The 22,012-nt window shown below is 39.3% G+C and overlaps 2 protein-coding genes across 4 annotated transcripts; one reads left to right on the top strand and one right to left on the bottom strand.

Annotated features, from left to right (window-relative positions):
- Positions 1-1,971: 1,971 nt before the first annotated feature.
- kif23 (kinesin family member 23) lies at positions 1,972-14,493 on the bottom strand. Of its 2 annotated transcripts, XM_022754478.1 has the most exons (23): positions 14,420-14,493; positions 13,621-13,687; positions 13,289-13,417; positions 12,169-12,274; positions 11,680-11,816; positions 11,451-11,563; positions 11,187-11,357; positions 10,959-11,003; positions 9,630-9,742; positions 8,672-8,793; positions 8,447-8,549; positions 8,286-8,365; positions 8,086-8,205; positions 7,675-7,834; positions 7,079-7,240; positions 6,809-6,975; positions 6,543-6,716; positions 6,144-6,359; positions 4,079-4,312; positions 3,567-3,655; positions 3,382-3,460; positions 2,777-2,847; positions 1,972-2,675 (listed from the first exon to the last, which is right to left on the bottom strand). In XM_022754478.1, the coding sequence occupies exons 1-23, from the start codon at positions 14,431-14,433 to the stop codon at positions 2,660-2,662; spliced, it is 2,688 nt and encodes an 895-aa protein (XP_022610199.1). In that variant the 5' UTR covers positions 14,434-14,493; the 3' UTR covers positions 1,972-2,659. The 2 variants fall into 2 exon arrangements, with proteins under 2 accessions (XP_022610199.1, XP_022610200.1); XM_022754479.1 differs by lacking the exon at positions 10,959-11,003.
- A 1,526-nt stretch (positions 14,494-16,019) lies between these two features.
- ddb2 (damage specific DNA binding protein 2) lies at positions 16,020-21,963 on the top strand. 2 transcript variants are annotated; one of them, XM_022754584.1, is made up of 11 exons: positions 16,020-16,111; positions 16,217-16,358; positions 16,455-16,564; positions 18,436-18,627; positions 19,170-19,336; positions 19,627-19,726; positions 19,874-20,051; positions 20,492-20,637; positions 21,097-21,252; positions 21,336-21,381; positions 21,498-21,963. In XM_022754584.1, exons 2-11 carry the CDS (start codon positions 16,226-16,228, stop codon positions 21,758-21,760), a joined length of 1,491 nt encoding a protein of 496 aa, XP_022610305.1. In that variant the 5' UTR covers positions 16,020-16,111; positions 16,217-16,225; the 3' UTR covers positions 21,761-21,963. The 2 variants fall into 2 exon arrangements, with proteins under 2 accessions (XP_022610305.1, XP_022610306.1); XM_022754585.1 differs by lacking the exon at positions 19,170-19,336 and adding an exon at positions 18,848-18,993.
- The last annotated feature ends 49 nt before the right edge of the window (positions 21,964-22,012 follow it).

Genomic DNA, 22,012 nt, shown 5'->3' with positions numbered 1-22,012 from the left:
TGAAGCCCTGAAATGTAGAATGTTGTATTCTTACCATACAGTTGGATGAAGTGTTGTCTTTAAGACCCGGTTTATGCTTATTGCTCGCCTTTGTGTGTAGTTTTCGTTTATTTTCCACAAGTGTCTCTTTGAAACTGGTAATGTTGATCAGTGGCTCAACTGGAGTTTCATGATAACATCTTTATAATGCTCGCGCCACTTGGTTGTGGAGGGCTTGCAGTGAGGAGCTGGGGATAATAGTGTGGTGCAGCACATCAAACAGAGCCTGGTCAAAAAGCAAAGCACTCAATATCTCATAGGAGTGAATTTAATGGCCACTGGTTGCTCTGGACTCTTGACCCTCTCCAAGAGGCTCCATGTTAGTCACTCTCCAGTGCTTTCCAATTGAAAGCCAGCCAGACTGGTAGTAGATGAGATTTCAACTGTCTACTCAAAGCCTGGATGACTGTACCACTAGCTTTAGCTGGTCATTACATTGTTGATGCTCAGCTGATAAGAGACAGTGAAACTGGACATAGACATTTTAGTAAGTTTGAGTTCTGCTAGATTAGTTTTCAAGAATAGGACTCTCACACTCGTGTCTGCTGTGGTTTGAAATGCATTTCAGATTGTGATTCAATCAATAAAAATGCTACATTATATATGTATAATAAAATAGCATTTTATGTCGTACTATATGATTAAAAGGCGAAATATATTCAGTATCATTACCCAAATTATCAAAAACACAAATACAGTGGTGGAAAGTAATTAAGTGCACCAGTACTGACATTAAGTACAAGTTTGAGGTATTTCAGTACCTCAATTTCATGCTATTTTATATATTTAATTTAAATGTCACATTTTATTTTCAAATTGCAATTTCACAAATTTCTCAAATCAATGATTTCACTATCCAATCTCTCTTTTCAGTTTCCTGACAGTGAGAGATAGACAGGAAGGTTGGGTGGGTGGGTGGGTGGGTGGGGGTGGGTGACATACAACAAAGGGCAATGGGTCAGACTCAAATCCATGAGCCACTGCGGTTAGGACTAAGCCTTTGTGGTACATGCCCTAGCAGTTGAACCACAAGTCGCCCCTTCCTCTACATCTATATTTTTTATAGATTATGTATTCTCCACATCAGTATACGACATTAAAAGTAGCCCCACCTTCACCAGCTACAAATTGCTACTTGCACAGTAATTTGTCATTAAATACAATCCAATGATACAACAATTATTAACATTTCATTAATATTTTGTCACCTAATGAATACTTTTATTTTACTTCCTCCTTTTACTTCTACTAAATTATGAATGCAGTGTTTTTAAGGATAGTATTGCTACTTTTACTTTTCACAATAATATTGAGAACCTTTGTTCTCAATATTTTTTTTCTCACATTCCACCATTGACCTTTATCCCTTTGTTTGCAGACAACTGTCAAAACAATAGATATAAAAAAAAACAAGCAGTTATGACCAAACTAAGTCACGAACCAACCACAAAACAGTGGAAGCCAGGACACACTCAGGCATTTTAATTCTTGGAGCTGACTCGGCCTCAAGGCAGCCAACCAGCCTAATTTAATATGGATTTATATACAAGGTGTCTTGTTTAACATAATGAATATCTAATCAAGCATGAGTACAGGAAAGCAATTTCAGCAAAGTAATTGAAAGCAGACTTTGTTTATATGACAGAGAATATTGCCACACTCTTGGCACAGGAGAGCTCTAACTCAACATTAAATCTCCTTTCAAGCGTCATTTTAAAATAAAAGGGGGGTTTCTCCAAACCCATCTACAGTGTTGTTGACAGCTAAGGATTTGTGATTGTTTAAAGCATCGCAGAATTGGTTGTTGCAACAAACACTTAAATTTTGTGCTTCAGAGAATTAACATTTCTCGTCATATTGCTAACATGCATAAAGACTAGTGGGGTATGAGGGATGCACTCTTATAACCGTCAGGCATCCAGTGCCTCTTATTCATGCAGTGAGACTGAACTCATGGTCAAGATTTATAATGTACTGCTGTCCTGTGCTGCCATCTAGTGTTCAGAAATGATCCTGGCGATAGTCATCTCATCTTCTGCACTGTACTGTCAGTTTTGCGTTGTGTTCTGTGTATAAACACACACACTCACAACAAAGTGGTGCTTCAAAGGAATTTTATTCCTGCATGTACATTGAAAGCAGGGAAGCTCAGTTTTATATGTAAAGACAGAAATTCACAAAGAACTGGATTTTTCAAACTCTATTTGAAACTGAATATAACTCACTGATCAAGAGACAGAAACAGTATGTGAAAGACAAAAATCAGTTTTGTGGCAGCTTCACAATGACTCCGCATGTGCCAGGTAACAAATGTGACTACACACAAATGTGCAAAGACTCTTTTCAGCCGCAGGGTCACAGCAACTAAATATTTGCCAACATCCACGACTAAATCAAGTAACACTTGTTTTTCTATTGGTTCAAATACAACATATAAAATATTTTTACAAAATAGCTTTGGTGACCCATGTATATACACTTCTGCATATATAAAAAAAAGTGTGGAAAAATGTTTAAATATTATCACTAGAGCTAAATATAAAAAAGTTAGACTATTGCACAACAGCCAGGTGAGGATAGTGAGAAGGGGAGTGATCACTGGAGCAGCTGTCAACTGCTTTTAAGGTTTTCTCCGCCTGTAAGAGATAACAGAGTCAATCAAAAACTCCCAACTGTGTACAGCAGAGAAAAATAAATGTAATATTCTCAGATACAATCTGTAAGGACATTGGCTTACTTGGTGATTCCATGATGCTCAAAACCTGGACCCATGTTTGATCCAGCTCTCATCTCCACGGCCACAGAGCACTGAAAAAAAAAAAGAAGATAAATTGGGGCCCAAATCTTCTCTGAAGAGTCGGAAAACTACATGAATCTGAATAAGAATGCCAATTTTAGCAATAACACAATGACGATAAACACTTTGTTGTTTAACATTTGTTTATGCCGTCAGTGGCGGTGTAATGGTAAGAGTGCTACATAAAGTGGCATGCAAACAAAACAAGCATTTGATGACATCACATGTTATAGTCCAAAGTCGTAATTAATTTGTGGAGGAAAAAAATAAATAATTAAACTAATTGTTGTTTGTAGCCCTTTAAGTATCTTAAAGGTGTTTCTCATGTTTTGACCTAAATTTGTTTCTCCATTAATATTAGAAACTTTCAAATATGACTCATTTTATCCAATCTTATGATTTTAAAACTGCAACAAGAGGCATATGTTTGGGTGTGTTTTAGGCTGGCCACCTTTACCTTCCAAACTCAAGCAAAGTCAAGTTCATCGCATTATCCGCCTTTCTAAAGACACATGCAATGGTAATTTATAATATTATAATTTTACCCTTGTCTCCACATCAGTCCAAGCTCCATCTGTTCGATCTCCGCTGGCTGGAGTGCCTTCTGAAGATTTCCTCTTGCGGCTTCAGAGACAAATGTGTAGTGACAAAAAGATGTTAATCATCATCATAATATAAATATTATAACAGCTGGTTTACCAGCACCTATTAACCTGCAGTGATCAGCTACCTGGAAACTGTGGTGAGCTCCTGTTTCAGAGTCTCGATGTCAGTGAACTGGACAGCTTGTCCTCCTCCCCTGGTTTTAATCACCTCACCCTAAAAAAAAAACAACAAAAAAACTTTTATTAGTACATCAACCAAAGTGAAAATTCTGGTATTATCTGGTTACTCATTTTTTCCACATAAAACACGGTGAGTTAGGTCAGGTTAAGTGCAGCATGTGACATTTGTCTATAACAGAAGTAACATGATCTCTTGCATATGCAGCCACTGACGAGCTCCGTGTTTTATGGACAAAGACAAAGAGGTGAAAAACCATCAACGGCTTCTAGCATCAGTTTCTGTATCTACTGAACCTGGATTTGACAAATATGTCATTTGCTACTTTCCCAAAAAGAAAACAGCATAAACATGATGTCAGACAGAGTGATTTGCTGTTTGATTTTATTTAATTACTCATTCAGGCAAAGCATTTTCTATTCGTTAAATTTGTCTAATACCCTGTTATAGCTCACTTACCTTAATAAGTTTGGTCTGTATCTCGCCATCAGAGGCGACCTCCTGGTGTGTCAACACATATCTGTCACATTTCGACAGGGCCTTCTCGCTGGGTGCAGACACCTGGATGGCATTGGGGATGACAGGCTGCAAAACTGTACCCAAGTCCAGGCTGGAGGCGGGTTTATGGTCCACCCACTTCTCCCCGCCAGCAGACCGGGAGCGACGGTGCAACGGGCGTACGGGTGTCGCCGTCTACTCAGATCAGCAGAGTGGGGAAGCAGCAGCAAAGAGGGGAAAACAAACCAAAAAAAAAAAAAAAAAAAACTTGGTCAAATGATTACACCAAAGCTTAACAAAGATATCTGTCATGAAACTGCTAATTGGCTGAGGATACTTTCACTTGTAGAACCCAAATATGGGGAAAACTGTGTCAGATAGTCCAGTTAATTATAGGAAGGAAAAATACCCTGATCAGAGAGACCAGTTTTCACTTTACAACTTCATGCTTCTGCCTATAGCTAACTCACTGACCCTGTAGATTCTCTCAATTAGGTCTAGATCAAACATAGGGGATGGGAAGTGGGCTTCTTCCTCCTCTCTAGCCCAACACAGAGCTCTCCTCCTGGCCCGGCTGGCTGAAGGTGCTGCTGGAGATTGAGTTCTCGTGGGCGTAGTAGGTGAATGGTGACCCAGCTGACTATCCTGAGCTGCCCGCTGCTCCCATGCAGAGATGCAGCTAGCCACAGACAAAGAGATACTGGTACTGGGGACTGGACAGGCAGGCCTTAGGCTTGTCTCAACTTCCTCAACTCTAGTGACGCTGAATGGCTCTGACTCTGGCTCTGACTCTGACTCTGACTCTGGCCCTGGCCCTGGCCCTGGCCCTGGCCCTGGCTCTGGCTCGACACGGGGTGAGACGACAGGGCACTGGGAAGCAAAGTGCCAAGTCTGCACAAATACATAGTTAGATACAGTTAGTAATAGACACAAAAACCACATGGCAATTAAATGTTACAGTAGGAGGTGGAGTAAGGTCTGTCTGTCACTGTCTAATATATAATAATGTAATCAATTACAACAGCTCTGAAATGCTTTCTACCTTTGTGAGGAGATAAAATGTTTCATTTTCACAGACACCGTGTGAAAGAGTGGTGCTATTTTTAGAGCTCAATTAATCAATTAGTCAATGATTCAATTCAGTCAATCAATCATTTAAATTATTGTTCAAGTCAGAATACCAAACATTTGATGAATACACCTTCTCAAATGGTTGAATATTACATTACATTAAATTGAGTATTTTTTGCTGTTGGACTGTTGTTAGGACTAAATCAGACATCTCATGATGCGCCTAATGTTATGTAGACCAAAAAATCGAATTAAATTAATAATCATTAGTTACAGACCTAATTATTTTGATGTCTAATGTATGTAAATGTGAGTTAAAAAAATACCAACACCTTTAAATAAATTTCAGTGTATTGCTGAAATAATTAACAACTCTGTTAATCAATTAAATTAGTATATGTGTATAATAAGTTTTTAGCAAATTTTAAGTCATTTATCAGATAAAAATCAGTCAGTTCCTGCTTCTTTGAGGATATGCTGCTTTTCTGTTTTATATAATTGAGAGATTAATATGACATTTGAAGATGTCACCTTGGACTCTGGATAGTTGTGATGGACATGTTTTGTTCATTTCTTACATCTTATAGACTAAATGATTAATAAAGTTCATTGAAAGATTCATTGCGGGAGGGTTGAATCAACACTCCTGTGACATTCTCATCAGAAATATTAAAATTTTTTGTTTCACAGGGTTAGTTATTGCTACCAGATTAAAGCATTGGATTATATTATAACATGCAGCTGTTGATGATAATGTGTTAACTACCACTGCAGTAGGATTTGTAATGCTGGTCCACTCAGTGGTGTATTGGTTTGTACAGAACAGTAGCTGTTCACTTAAAGGGACAGAAAAGTGTTAAACTACATTATAGTTGTCATGTCGTCTAACAATGTTTAGTAACAAGTTAATTAATCAGGGACTGGGCTATTCCACATGTGCTTCATCAAAACATACAGGGACAGGTGAGGGCGAGGCCGATCTCTTTGCAGGCAGGCGTTCCTCTCTGGAAGGCCTCTGAGGCTGAGGCTGAGGCTGAGTCTGACGCGGTGGAGGATCAGGACGGCCTGGAGTCTTGCTCTCTGTCACGATGGCCTTGAGCTGCTTCAGCTTCTCGTCTTTCACCCAGAGCTTGTTCTGCATCTCCAGCTGCATCGCATTTACGCGTCTCTCCTGCACAGCAAGAGGCATAATGTTGAAGTGAAACACCTCTGACTGCATAAATGATTGCTGGCAAAGCTGAGCCATGACAAAAATAGCCAAAGGCAGCAGACAGATTGTGCTACTTAAAGAGGCTATAGTAAACAAAAGGCTACCTAATTCAATAACATCTGTGTTATAAGAGGGGTAACTCACACATTCTTTCTCCCACTTATGCTGGGTGTCAGAGACCACACCATGCATGCGCTGCTCCATGCGTCTCTTCTCAGACAGCTCCCTGTGCAGCCTCTGCTCTCTGGTTTCCAGCTCCTGCCGCAGTGAGCGCTTGTCATCCTCATAGATTTTAGTTGTTTTCTGCAGGATGTCGATCTGGAACAGGGCCATGTGAGACCATTTCAGTAACTAAACATCATATCTACATACAGCACTCTTGAGGAAGTTTGGATGTTTTCGTTTCTCACCTTGTGTTCTTGCATCTTGGTTTTCTTCTCCAAGCGTTCAATCTCTGCCTTGTTGGTCTGGATGACTTTGTCTTTCTCGAACAGTTTGCCATTTTGTTCATGAATGAAGTTGTCTTTGGAAATGAGGTTGCTGTCCAGTTCCTGAAGCATAGACTTCATCATGTTGGCTAAAAATCATATGAAGGAGACAAAATGTGAGACATAAGAAATCAAATTCAAGTTTTACTGTCAAAGCTACAAGGTGAGAGTTGAGCTAAAATGAGGAGGCACCTGCTTTGTTGTATTCCTCAATCATCATCTGCCTGATCCTGTGTCTGCTCTGCAGAGTTTCGATCAGCCTGGGCAGGGTGATGTCATCGTGAGGATCGGTCAGCTCAGAGGAGGGTAGCGGTGGGAGGCTGTGCACCAGGTGGGTTATAACAGAGGGCACATCTGCAGAAAGGGAGAATTAAAAACTCCAAAAAGCCATTTTGTATTTTAATAAGCATACAAAATATTCCATGAATGAAACATTTATGAAGTATTGGCCGCATTTTCAATACAAACATTGTTCAAAATAAGTATTGGCAGTATTGACCCAAATGTAAAACACAATGCTGTATATTTTCATAATAAATTTGTGGACTTATGTTATGTATTAATTTAAGCTGCAGGTTGGTTTGACATGTTTGCTATGTTTTAATGAAATAACTCATCTTCATGTTCCTTATTTATTTAATGTGAAAATGTATTTAGATGTTAATTATATCTGCCTCTGTTTAGAGTGTAAATATAAATCAGGCTCATCTTACAGGGTAATTTAGAAAAGTGTCATAATTGACCTGTCTCGTTTAGCAGATTTGGCTTATATGGTGTACGAATCTTACCCCTGTCTACTGGACCGCCACGCTCCTCCAGCTTGCGAGACAGTTCCTCTTTAAAGGCCTGGTTTCTATTACGGCGGCCAGGAGTGAAGCCACAGATGGGCCTGTCCACTGGCCGAGCTATCTCCACCTCCTGGGTCATCTCTGCGAACCGCATCACCAGCTGAACAAGCAGAGCACGTCTTGTGAGTCAGACAACAAACAACTTACAAGTTCATTAAAGGACCAGTGTTTAGGATTTAGGGGATATATGTGTTTTCATTCATGTATAATCACCTGAAACTAAGAATCATAGTGTTTTCGGGTCCTTTTCCATGGAGCCCATCATGTTGCCCCACCATGTTTCTACAGTAGCCCAGAATGTACAAATCCTACACACTGGTCCTTTATGGTAAAACTGTGGAATGAACCTACCAATGTTTCCTCGTAGTCATCAGCTTTGGGATTGACACAAACAACCATTTTGACTTTTCCCTCTCCATCAAAGTAGTTCTTGAACAGATGGGTTACTTTAGAGTCTCTGTAGGGGACCATCTGTGAAAGAAAACTCACATCAACTACATGGTTGATCAGTGAATAGAATGAGTGCTCAGCTTTAGTTTTGTAATTCATACCTTGTTTGTGCCACACATCTGGTTCTCTCGAAGTATCTCAATGCATGTCCGCAGAGTCAGCAAAGACTGATTAATGTTACCTGCAGAGGGGAGGCTGTTAAATCCCACATGAACCTCAAGGGTAAATGGTAAAACCAAATCTTGATGGTCGGATAACAAACCTGCTTCACGTATACGAGTGCCTTCTGCCCCCGTCCTACCAGTGCGCTCACTTCCTGCCAAGTCTACGAGGCACAGCTGACTCACATTCACCTGGCTCTTATCCTGATAAACCACATCAAAAAAACTGTTAAATATCAAAACTGGTGCATATAATTCATCCAAATGTGAATTATAGAGCTGCACTCAACTCTGGGACCAGAAATCTGGTTTCAATTTAAACTGACCTGGAGAATGTTATCGCCATCTGCATCAAGAGGAGCCTGAGCCAGTTTAATAATGAACACACTGTGGGAGCGGCTGGACTCTCTGTTCAGCCGGGTGTTCGCAATCTTCCTCTTCTTCTGACCTGGAACGACACAGTATAGGCAACTTTTCAACCATGTTAACTGAGGGTTTCATTCAGCATTTACCAAGTTAAATGAAAAACTTTTTAAGACCACACAGAATGCAGCTTAACATCAGTGTCATAGTAATTCTGGCAAAAGTCTGAAGGCTATCAATGACACAGGAACAGGAACGATATGGCCAAGAATTATTTCCCAAGTGTATGAGTATATTAACATTTATCATATTTTTGTCACTCCTTAGGCTGTATATACTAATAATTCCAGATATCATTAATCAATACTTAGATCTGGAGCTGGGTAAGCGGCAGACTGGACAATAGAATTAACCAATTTTTAAAAACTACCTATTCATTTGATGTCAATATATGAATTCCACATAAACGCCAGAGGTCTAGAATAATGCTACTAGAGAATTTCCAGCTAGGTTTTGCTTAAAATTACTCACAAAAATATTTTATAATTAACATTACTGCCTAAAGCATGCTAGAATTTTTTTTTAAGACATCTGTAAAATATTCAGGACTTAAATACCCTTTAAAGTGAATATGTGCCATTAAGACTTTTCAAGACATGCAGATGCCCTGTTTTTCACTCAGAGCATCTTAACATGCAATTTCAGCGTCTCTAAATTATTTTAGGCACAAAACTCTTCCATGAGCTGCTCAGAGAGAAGATTAACTGAGGTCATTACCCAGTCAGAGCCAACCCACAGGCCAGCAATACCAGGTCAGTCACATCTACAGTCATCAGTGCAGTGTTTTTCCCTTCCGCTTTTCCCTCCCTTAAATTTGACCCATCCCATTCATTTCTAAATGCTGATCCAAAAGCAACTTACCTCTCCAGAATACTTGAAATGCCTCCTCGGCAGACTTGACTTCAACTTCCATACAACCAGACACATACATGTTGTGATTCTGATCCTCTCTGAGGATTTTAGACTGGGGTGGTCTACATTGAGACAATAAACCGTTAGTCACTGAAGACATAGAGTGGCATTTTTCGTGCAACAGATGTGAGGTTGAAACATTTGAAATGGGGGGGTATTAATGTTGCTTGATTACAGCCATGGAAAGTGATCAGACAGCTACAATCATGAAGCGACATTCAGAGCAAGAGAAGAGACATTCAGGAGCTTTGCCATAACACTACAAGCAGCAGGGGGTAATCTAATGATTTTTAGGATTGAAGAAACACTCATCAACACTGGTGACATCACTAGGTGTACCCAACATGTGCAGCTGTTAGTCTTGCTTTTGGGTAGGGCTGGGTATTGAACCTCTATATTTTCTTGGTACCGACTGAATGTGTGTATAGCAGCAATCATTTTAGCTAAATTTAGGGGGGGGTTTTTAACAAAGATTTTTATTTTTTTGTCAAAAAAAATATTTCTCAAAAAATAGTATCAGCTGGGACCATCTAGTCACTTTAGCATAATACCATGAATTTTGATCCATAAATAAAATAAAATCTGTACTGAAACTCTGGTGTCATGTCAGCACTGGCATAAAAAATATTTAAAATGATACCCCGCCCTCTGTTTCAGTAAATTTTAGTTGTTGTGCTAACTGGTTCTAGATTGGATCTTTTTTTTTTTACTACCATGAATAAACATTTTAAAAAAGGGGCTATATGCAAGTTCTCTTTTTTTCCAAACATGGTTTCTTGCCAGGAGTGGGTGGAGGTAATGGCTGCTTGCCATGAGATTCAGCTATCGTTGTGTTTCCAATACAAGAAGTTATAATACGTTCTCTACTTGTTCAGGGCATCCTGGACTCTACAGTGACATGCTATCAAAAAGTGACAAGGTGGTCCGGCCAGGCTGGGGGTAACTGGTTGGCATGTAGGAGAAAAGAAGTGCTTTCCACCACTGGAGACAGCTCTTGGCGAGTAAAGGAATGAATGAAGTTTGATACTGAACTAGCAACATTTCTTCTAGACTAGTAAGAACACAGTTGTTAATGCTAATGTTGGCTATGTAGCAATAGCAAAAACTTAGATATAGCTCCTTTATCCATACACCAAAGCATTTGTGTAACTTAGAGGATGTGTCCAGTGTTGATGACATTTCATTTATAATCTGTGTATTTGTGTGTAACAGGGAAAGTTCATCTAAATCAGGCCACTACTCTGATGTCTGATGTACGAGTATCCACTGGTCACATACATGAACTCAGTGTTCTGGCGCACAGGTGTGCCTCCACCATTCCACCTAGTAAAGAGAAAACATAATAATTTTGTCTTCCAGCTACTCTGACCTGAAAGAATTAGCTCTAAAAACCACTACATTTAATATTTTTAATAACTGACTGCTCTTAACAGTTAAAACATGATGCTGAGTGCACTTTCATATGTCTGAAACATCTTGCTTTCAATTTACATTTTCTGAACTCACTTTGGTTTGATTGCATCTTCCTGATTTTCCTCCAGGAGATCATAGATGTAGTTGTTGTAGATTTCTATGTAGGAGACAAAGATGCTGTAGCTGCTGTCCTCATCCATGCCGTCTGCTTTGTAAGCCTCCTCTGGCTTAATCATGTCAGCAATTTCAGGATCAAGCTTTTGTCTAAAATCAAATTCACGAATTACATGTTACATATCAAATTATATTACATTACATTACATTACAGATCAGTCGTTTTCCGGGACTCAAACTTACCTTGAGGGGGTCGCTTTAGGAGCAGGCAAGTTGTTTTCCCGCCTTTGGCGCTCCAACAAAGCATCAACTTCACTCTGGACATCCATACCATTTTTATCATCCGTCTTAAAAACCTGAATAAAACAGGGGAATTAAATTAGATAAACACATGTACAGATTTCACAAAGTATTATTAAATTATGTGGGTACAAAAGATGATCAGCTCTGTTCTTGATTACTATTCCCTTACATATCTTTTGGCCTGGTAGGGGCCTATAGTGTTGAAGATCATGTCAAGGGAGCGAGGCAGAAGTCCACCCTGGCCTGGAGAGCCAGTCATAGTGAACGTCTTTCCACTTCCGGTCACCCCGTAAGTGAAGAGCAGGCCTGCAACAATCAGTAGAGAGAATCAACAGCCAATACTACTCTCAAATCTAAACAGTTCTGTATAGCCTCCTGCACATGGAAAATTCAGACGTGGCAGTAAGAGGAAAGACCTTCTGTCCGACAACGTCAGAAACAAAATGTTTTTTTTACTTGTTCCAAAGGCCACACTCAAATGCAGACTGAAATACCAACCAAGAAGAGAGAGGGGAAACGCAATACTGTTTAAAAACTTGGGTACCCTACGCTGACTATCTGATATGTAGTTCAGACAGAGTATGAAGCTCACTGAACTGTTATTGTTTCAAAAATAAATTAATACAATAATATAAAATCAGTTAGCCTGTGTTCTTACCATTTTTTCCATGGATAAGGTCGTCAACAAGAGGTTTAGCCACATACTCAAACAGCTCCCTCTGAGATACTGAAACCCCGAAGACTTTTTTGAAGGAACACTGTGTCTGAGAAGCAAAAGAGGGATTTGAAATTTAGAAGCATATTTGATTACATTAAAGGATGAGACTAGCATTATATACGTTTCTCATTGTCAGTGAATCATAAAAAGACCAAACTTTTTTTCTATTTTGTCTCTTAATACTTTGACTTCTCCAGACGTTCTGTGGTAAATATATAGTTTCACTTTGTGGCTGTTACAGGGTCTCCTACTTGGACGTGTTGGTAATGGCTCCACAGGGAGGCACCCAATATTATGAGATACCCAAACCATTTCAACTGGCGTATTTCAATGGAAAAGAGGAGTGCGTTTACTCTGAGTTCCTTCTTAATGTTTTAGCTCCATGCTTAGATATCCCATTAGGCCTGGGAAAACATCGAGATCCCCTGAGAAGAGCTGAAGAATGTGGATAGGGGGAAGGATATATGGGCTATCCTACTTGGCCTGCTGCCACCGTGACCTGGAAATGGTCAAGTGGCGGAAAGTGGATGGATGGACTTGGAAGGAAAACAACAGGGCACTGCAGTTTTTCTGCAAGCGTGTTTCAAAACATTATTTAGTAATGCATTTTTAGGGAACCATGTTCAACCACAGATTAATGCACTAGTGAGTGTTCAAGGGAGTATTTACAGAAGAGAGATGGTGTATGTGGATGCTATTTTGATTTAATGAAAATGAAAGTATTCATCGTAATTAAGGAACATGTCCTCCAGAGCAACAGTGTGGCTCACTGATTTGTCTTTAATAGTTTCAGGTCAATGGTTTGCTCTCAGTGGCACAAAGGAAGAAGCTATATCAGGCTTTGGCTACACAGACGATACTCTTTGGATCATTTCAGTGTTGGTTTTGGTCTTTTCATGCAATAAGAAAAATGCTGAATATTGCCAGTTTAATCCTTGAAATCTATATTGGATAGATAATGTAAATGATGATAAATACCTCAAAATTTTGTCTGTATTGGAGAAAATAGGGTAAAAAAAAACAAACACAAAAACTACTCCTGGTTCACTACATTAGTTACCTCTTTGTACTCTCCATTGCGGTTTGTTTTGAAGCCTTCAGGGGCGTGCAGCTGGATGGTAGTGCTGCTGATCACCTCAATGCAGCACTCTTCATCCTCTCCACCCAGAGGACGTACACGGCAGTACACCTAAGTAAAAATATATCAGTCAAATATGTTCCAAAGGGATGTACTGCTTCATTTAACACTCTTTGATCATTGTAACGTTTGGAAAAAATTAGATCAATAACAAGCATTACCTTAAAACTACAACTTGCCAAACAATTGCGTATCACCTCCCAAAAGTATGAATAATACCATTTGTATTGTTAGCTAACTCTTTGACAACTCACCCCAACAGGGTCTTTCTGGTTGCTGGAAGGCTTTTTAGGAGGGGGCCTGCGGGGGGTTTTACCCTTCCTGAAAGAAAAACATCATTAACCTTTAATACAGTTCAAATGGTGTCTGCTGGGTTCACCACATTAAATTTAAGACTTGTAAAAACGTTTTTCAACCCACATAAAATGCAAGTTATTGTGTGTTTCATGATCACACTGGTAAAATTATGAAAGTATGAGGGAAAATAAAAAGGGGTGATATTGATTATTTATTATTATATGACATTTGTTTTCAGTATTTCGCAGAAATACTAATGATAGAATTGAATGAATGTGACCTGGACCCAAATAAGCGCAGAAAGTGGATGGATGGATAAACCAATTACAGATTAATTATTCTAAACAGCTGCCTGCAGCACAATCCACTATCACAGCAATCCCAATTTTAGTTTATAACTACATTATTAACGTCTTCCGCAATTACACAGAGACATTTTATAACCAACTACAGTAGGCAAGGGGAAACCTTTAATCCAATTCAAAACTTTTTAATATACTTAACGCCTGTTTGAGCTAACTGAACAAAAGCTTTTTAAGACTCTAATACGTGCGGATACCCCGTGAGAATTAGCATTTTTCAAAGCCACTAGCTAGACTGCCTGTTAGCTTCCGGCTAACGTTACTGCTAAAGTTAGTTAACTTGTTTGATTTCGTTCCACAAGCCCGTAAAGTGTAAAACGTTCAAACAGCAACGTACCTGTAGGCAGTATACTTTTAATACGATGGATGGAAAATACTAAGATACAGTACTTACGCTTGTCTGATCATTGTAGCCTGCTGCTTGTTATGGTTTTTACCGTTTCTGTTGCTACAGGTTTGAACTTTCCCTCCGCCTCAAATCACAGGACGTTTTCAAAACGAGCCGGCAACAGCCAATGAGATTTCAGGACAACAAACACGTGTTTCCGCCGGCTCTTCCAAGCCTTTTACGGAAACAATGTCGGATATGTCAATAGTCATCAGATTATCTGAGATTGTTCTGGCACCAGCAGACGAGACAGCAGACAGTCTGATCCTGAGAAACCAGGCAAACAAAAATAAACAGCAACAAGCAGAACTGGAATTTTCACAATGAATTTCTTTTTGTTTAAGATAATGACAGACAGAATATTTTATCATTTTAGATTAGGGGTTTATTTCAGATGCTGCCAACATAAGTAAGTAATTTAATAGGGTCGTAGAGATTATACATTTTGATTAGTAAAAATATTGGTCAGATTTAGGTTTTAACTAGCTAATCCGAGAAAGAAAATAATATATACATGCATAAATATTTTTTGTGAAGGTTGTACTATTGTAAACACATTAAGTTAGACTAAATAAAAACACAGAGATAGATTGATGGATAGAGTAGGCTACTTTATTTCAGTTGGAAGAAGTACCCAGATCCCTTACTTTGTAAAAGTACCAATACAATAATGTAAAAATACTCCATTACAAGTAAAATATTCCATTCATAATCTTACTTCAATAAATGTACAAAAGTATCCACACCAAAATATTCTTGTCTCCACACCAAAATAGAAAAGTGTCAGTAAAAGTATTTGTTTCACTGTAAAATGTCCCCTGTGACTTATATATTACTACATTTGTCTACTTTATGAGATTTGCTAATATAGATGCAACCATATGTATACAGTGTTGTAGCACCATTGTAGCTAATCCATGTGCAGCTAATTTAACTATAGAGGTAGATAATTTAGTCCAGTGGTTCTCAACCTGGGGGTTTGGCCCCTCCAATAGGTAAAAAAAATAAATGTAAGGCATCATAAGAGAGGAAAGAAGAAAAAAAAGGCAAACAGTTGGTAAAGAACGCTCTTTAAGTGTATGACAACAAAATTAAAACAGTAGCCTACCCTATGGTAGGGGAGAGTCGAAATCATTAAATGGACTAACCTTAACGCCTGGCAGATGGAATGGAAAACAGACAATAAAGGCAAACGTTATTATAATATACAGAATTTCATGTTAAACAGTTTAAAGGAGGATAGTGTAACTGCTGAAAGCAAGTAATCATAACAGGACTAAGGCTTGGGTATGTACATTTTGTCAACAAATCTGTCAGACAAACACTCTGGAGTATGGAGAACACATGATCATAAATTACAGTAAATATAATTCAAAGAGAGAAATATAGTGGATGAGACAAGGCAGGAATGCAGTATAAAATCACTCCTGAGCACAGGACAGGTTATATATCACAGGCAGAGTTAGGACATCTTCTAGAGACCTATCAGTATTCTATTCTAATCCCATGACTCTAAACACTCCGACACAGTAGGTGGCGGTATACACCTTTCCAGCTGGTTTGCGATCCGCTGATACACACGAAGAAGAAGTAGCACACAAATTACAAAACAGATGTAATACACTCACGTGTACTGCTTCGTTATGCAAACACTAGTTCCTGCCTTTCCTCTGCTGCACTGAAGACTGAACACCACAGGTATGTAAGGTCTAAACCTTACTGATGCAAACAAGCGGATCTGTTATCGAGTAAAAAGCTCCGTGCAGTGTGTTGTGCAATAAGAGTTGTCTTTTTTTTTTTTAGTTGGGGAAAATGAAAACTAGACCTACGAAGTCAGGGGCATCTGAACCAAAGGGTAAAGTGAAGAAAAGACCCGCGGAGAACTCTGGTCCGACTCTCTCCAAAAAACTACGAGACAAGAAAGATGGAGAAGCTTCTAAACCAGGTGTGCAGCCCTGACAAGACAGCGACAATCCCACGTGAATGAAACTCCTGTCATGACAGTTAAGTTGACTAACTGCTGTGTGTGTGTGTCTCGCAGGGCCTCCACTCAAGTCTGCAGGAGTCCAGAGGAGAGGCGGGTATGGGAGCATCCTGCACTACATTTACAAGAGCACTCTGGGACAAAGTCTTCACTCACAGATGAGACAGGTAAGACTGCTGGGATTCACATAGGCTGTACAGACTAAATTCAATTCTGACACTAATTTAATGTGAACTGAAATAAAGCCATAACTTAAATTACAATATGTCATACAAGTGACTGACTCTGCATCATGTAGTTGTGTATTGTATAGGAATATACACTTCCTGGCCACTTTATCAGGTTCACCTATACAATTTAATGCAACAGATGTGCCACTAATTCTAGATGTTTGGAATTTGTTTTGGATTGTGTCATATTGATGTGTTTCCAGTATTCTTCCTCCCTCATGTTTGTATTTGGGGTGGGCAATATAATACAGTCCACTTCAACACCACTGCAAACTACAACTTCAGTAATAAACATATGGTTAAATGAACACCCCTCTGACAGTGTCTGTCAAAACCAAACATTATAATCCTAGAGGTAGAATTTGTGGCTAACCTTTTGTATTTGATTTGATTAGATATTACAGGTGTGCTCAATAAAGTGGTCACTGAATGTATGCGGAGGAATTAAAAAAAATAAATAAATAAATTCTCCACCCATGTTCAGAAGAAGCTCTGTCACAACTACAATTAATCAACTGGCAGAAAACTAATTGCAGACAGTTGTGTAAATCAGTTTGTGGCTAAAGTCATGTGTCAAAGATTTTAACAATGTGCCAGCCTTTCAAATGTGAGCATCATTTTCCTCTTATCACTTTTCTGATATTGTAACTTTGACATCTTTGGGTTTGGACTGACAATTGAAAAAGTCATTTACAGCTCTGTCCAGTCATTACGGTCTTCTGTTTTCCTTTTTAATTTTTTTTAGTCAGTCAGTTTCTGTTTTTATATGGACTAAAAGTTGAATTAATTAGTCTTTTATATGCAGCATGTATCTGAAACATTTATAGTGCTGTGAAAAAGTATTTGCCCCCTTATAGATTTTTTTGTTTTTGCTTTTTTGTCACACTTAAATGTTTCAGATCATCAAACAAATTTTAATATCAGACAAAGATGACCTGAGTAAATACAAAAAGCAGTTTTTAAATGATGATTTCATTTATTAAGGGTGGTGGTAGTGTGATGGTCTGGGGCTGCTTTGCTGCTTCAGGACCTGGACGACTTGCCGTAATTGATGGAACCATGAATTCTGCTCTCTACCAGAAAATCCTGAAGGAGAATGTCCGGCAATCAGTTCGTGACCTTAGGCTCAAGCGCACTTGGGTTATGCAGCAGGACAGTGATCTGAAGCACACCAGCAAGTCCACCTCTGAATGGCTCAAAAAAAAAAACAAAAATGAAAGTTTTGGAGTGGCCTAGTCAAAGTCCGGACTTAAATCCGATTTGAGATGCTGTGGCATGACCTTAAACAGGCCGTTCATGCTCGAATACCCTCCAATGTGGCTGAATTAAAACAATTCTGCAAAGAAGAGTGGGCCAAAATTCCTCCACAGTGATGTGAAAGACTCATTGCCAGTTATCGCAAACGCTTGATTGCAGTTGTTGCCGCCAAGGGTGGCACAACCAGTTATTAGGTTTAGGGGGGAATTACTTTTTCACATAGGGCCAGGTTGGTTTGGATAGCTTTTAAATGAAATCATCATTTTAGAAACTGCATTTTCTATTTTCTCAGGTTATCTTTGATATTAAAATTTGTTTGATGATCTGAAGCATGTAAGTGTGACAAAAAATCAAAAGAAAGCTGTAAGGGGGAAAATACTTTTTCACAGCACTATAGATCTGTCAAATCACTCACACCACAGCTCAGCCCTTACACTTAGTTCTTAGTTCTGTACAAAGTCAGGGAGTCAGTCGGGTGAATATTTGATCTTTTTACACAGAAAATGTGTTTTCATTGATAACGGTGAGTTGTACATTTGCCTCTCTTTCAGTGTCTCCAGGAGCCTTTCGTTCGTTCTCTGTCAGCCTATCATTTCCACAGTGCCACCAGCCCCTTCGACCGCAGAATCACCTGTCTGGAGTGGAACCCCGTTCACCACACCACTATGGCGGTGGGATCCAAGGGTGGAGACATTTATCTGTGGGACTTTAAGGTCCCCACAAATAAAACCTTTATTCAAGGGGTGAGTTCCTGTATGATGGTGATGCTTGTTTTACCTCATACTTGAATGATCAACAGTGCGAGGTGTTCAACAAATTATCTTTTTTTTTCTTTCTTTCTTTTTTTTTAAATTATGTAACACTTGAGGTCAAGGACTATTACATTTTGAGTCTGTAGTTAATTTCCAAACTGTGCAATTTAGATTTATGTGACTTCAAACTTTTAATTGGTTTTCTGCTTAGATGGGGGCTGGAGACTCAGTTACAGACATGAAGTTTAACCAGTTAAATCCCACTCAGCTGTTCACCTCGTCTATGCGGGGTACGACAGCACTGCGAGATTTCAATGGGACAACTCTAACAGTGTTTGCCAACACTGACACACTGAAGTAAGACTGAATAAAATAAAGATAAAAAAAAATGGTTTTAGCTTTCAGGCATGATCAGTCTAGCATCAGTCTTCTTATCAGGTCCCACTGCTGGTTTAATGCTAAGCATGTGTGAGTGGTAGTGTGTTGCTAGTAACTGCCCTGTGATCAGCCTGCTGTTGTGTTTGTGTGCACAGAATGGTGCAGGAGACTTTATCGGAGGGATGAAGTTTTGCCCCACAGACCTCTCCAGAGTCTATGTGGCCTCTGGTGAGGGTACACTGACCATGCAGAGCTTTGAGGGCCGCACACCCACCATACTGTCCCGAACTCAAGACTGTGGTCACGATCACCACAATGTTTGGTGAGAAAACTGCAAAGAAGACTGATGCTCAGCAAAGAGAGATGCTGTGATCTCTTAATTTGATGCCAAAATAATACTTCACCAAAATGTCATCACATTTTAGGCTATTCTATTATTTTCTTATTAGTTTTGAAAAACTATCAAAAGAAAATCCAGATTTTTTATGATTTTTGATCAGTAGATTTTCTCTGTTGTACCATCAGTTTTCTAAACCATGAAAACCTCAGCTTCATAAATTTTTCCTTTGTTGTATCCAGTGAATTCACTTTGTTCCTTGTTGTCTTACACAGTTATTGGTACTGCTGTGTCGATGTGTCTGTGAGCCGACAGATGCTTGTGACAGGAGACAATATGGGACAGCTCTTACTCCTTGGCTTGGATGGACAAAAGGTGTGTGTTCACTCAGTGAGGTCGAGATGAATCATATGTCTGTATGTGAATGAACCAACAGAGGCCTTCTATTGTCTATATTTCTCATACAAACCAAAACATATTTTAATAACAAAAAGAATCATGGGTTACATTTCTACATTGTAGATTTTCAGCAACAAACTCCACAAAGCCAAAGTGACCCATGCAGAGTTCAACTCCCGATGTGATTGGTTGTTGGCGACGGCCTCGGTCGACCACACGGTGAAACTTTGGGACCTGAGAAACATAAAAGACAAGAATAGTTTCCTGCATGACATGCCTCATGAGAGGGCCGTCAACTCAGGTAACACTCTCTTTTAGAAAAACCTTTAAGTTCAATCATTGCAACATACACTGTTTTTCAAAAACTCTGCAGTTTACAGTCATTATGATATTTGTACAATATAATTTGTATAAAAATAAATAATATATTAAGTGTAACGTCCTGACTTTTGAAGGGACCTCTCATAATCTGTTTCCCATTCATATAGATCATAAATAGTTGTGAAGTAGTAGTTAAAAGTGTTATTTTTGGTGTAAGATGCGAGTGATTTCTTTGTTGTTCCATTTAGTCCAAGTCTGAACTTTGTGTGTCTTTTAGTTCTGGGTGCATTAATGTAGAGATTAGATTGAAAAAAAAAAAAACTAAAAGAAGTTTACGGCCATGATTTGTAATACAGTTGCTATGACTGCAGGTAGTAAAGAGATCCGTTTGACAAAGCTGTTACTGCCGTCTCCTCACAGCCTACTTCAACCCGCTGGACTGCACCAAGTTGCTCACCACAGATCAGTATGACCAGATCCGCGTCTACTCGTCCCCTGATTGGTCGAAGCCTCAACATATCATCCAACATCCACACAGACAGTTTCAGCATCTCACACCCATCAAGGTTTGTTTCTTTAGGTGTGTGTGTGTTGTCTTGTAACTTCTGCGGGGATCATGACTTCAACCAACCTGATGGAGCGAAAAACACATGCATGAACAGCCTGTGAATAAGACGCAGGCATCAGTACATATGTCCACAGTTGGGCTGTGAATAGTTTTTTTTAATTTTTTTTTTATATACTGACCATGTTGTTGCAGACACAGTGATAGACTGCATTCATTTAATTTTTTTAGTGGAATGGGCAGCATTTATATACAGGATACATCTCCATTGTCGAGCACGGAGAGGATTGTCGCTCTTCTCTGATTGAAAATTCACTTTTATTTTTAAGATAATACTGGACCAGGTGGTATTTGAAGAGACATGCTAGGGGGAAGCAATATCTTATCGCTTATATGTGCTTGGCTAATGTGGTAGGATACCATCTGTGGCAAAATAATATTGTTTGTTATTGTTTTGTAGGCCACATGGCACCCGGTGTACGACCTGATTGTGGCTGGCCGCTACCCTGATGACCGCGTTTGCTCTGGCGATCAGAGGACCATCGACATCTTTGATTCCAACACAGCGGAGCTCGTGTGTCAGCTGCACGATCCCACCGCTACAGGGATTAAATCTGTGAGTATGTTTTAAAAACACCAGCCAAAAATGTAAAGACACTAAAGCGGAACTTATTAACACCTGGAATTCTGTTTATTCAGATCAACAAATTCAATCCGATGGGTGATGTGATTGGATCTGGCATGGGTGAGTTTCTCTGAAGCACAGTATCAATATATGTGCTCTCACTTGACTTGATTTAAATCAGTTCTGAGAGAAAATGTCAAATTGTTTCACTAAAGCTGCATCACGTTCACTCACAGGTGTGACGGTGTTAGTCTGGGACAGAAACGAGTCATTGATCAGTGATCGGCACACACTGAAGGAGGACACCTCAACCTCAGTGGGCAACCTGAGAGGGCAGAGGAGGAGTCAGCAGCGCTCCAACAGGGCACGGAGAGGTCCTGCTGTGGATACAAAGCTCAAGAAAAAACTGGCCTCTCTGGAGGAATCTGAGACCAAGACCAAAACAAAAACCAAGACTGGGTGTACTAAACAAAAACAAGCGCAGATGAGGAAAAAGTGAACTGTAAAAAGTCAGTGTCTTAAAAAAGTCCATGTATATATTTCTTTGTTTACCTTTTGTTGCGCCTCTAACTGCAGGGATCGTTTGAATGTTAAAGAAAATTTCACATATTCTTTTATAAACCATTTTCGAACTGGAACTCCTGTACGTTCTCACAGTTGTTTTTCTACTGTATGGTAATAAAAATGTTCATGTTTTCTTAATGATTGAGTTCTTCATTTAGATATCTTTTAGAATAAGTTACAAATCCAT

Source organism: Seriola dumerili, unplaced genomic scaffold (assembly GCF_002260705.1).
Source record: "Seriola dumerili isolate Sdu_G_001 unplaced genomic scaffold, Sdu_1.0 BDQW01000219.1, whole genome shotgun sequence".
NCBI lineage: Eukaryota > Metazoa > Chordata > Actinopteri > Carangiformes > Carangidae > Seriola > Seriola dumerili.
The sequence above is the reverse complement of the archived record's forward strand: the minus strand, read 5'-3'. Positions and strand labels throughout refer to the sequence as shown.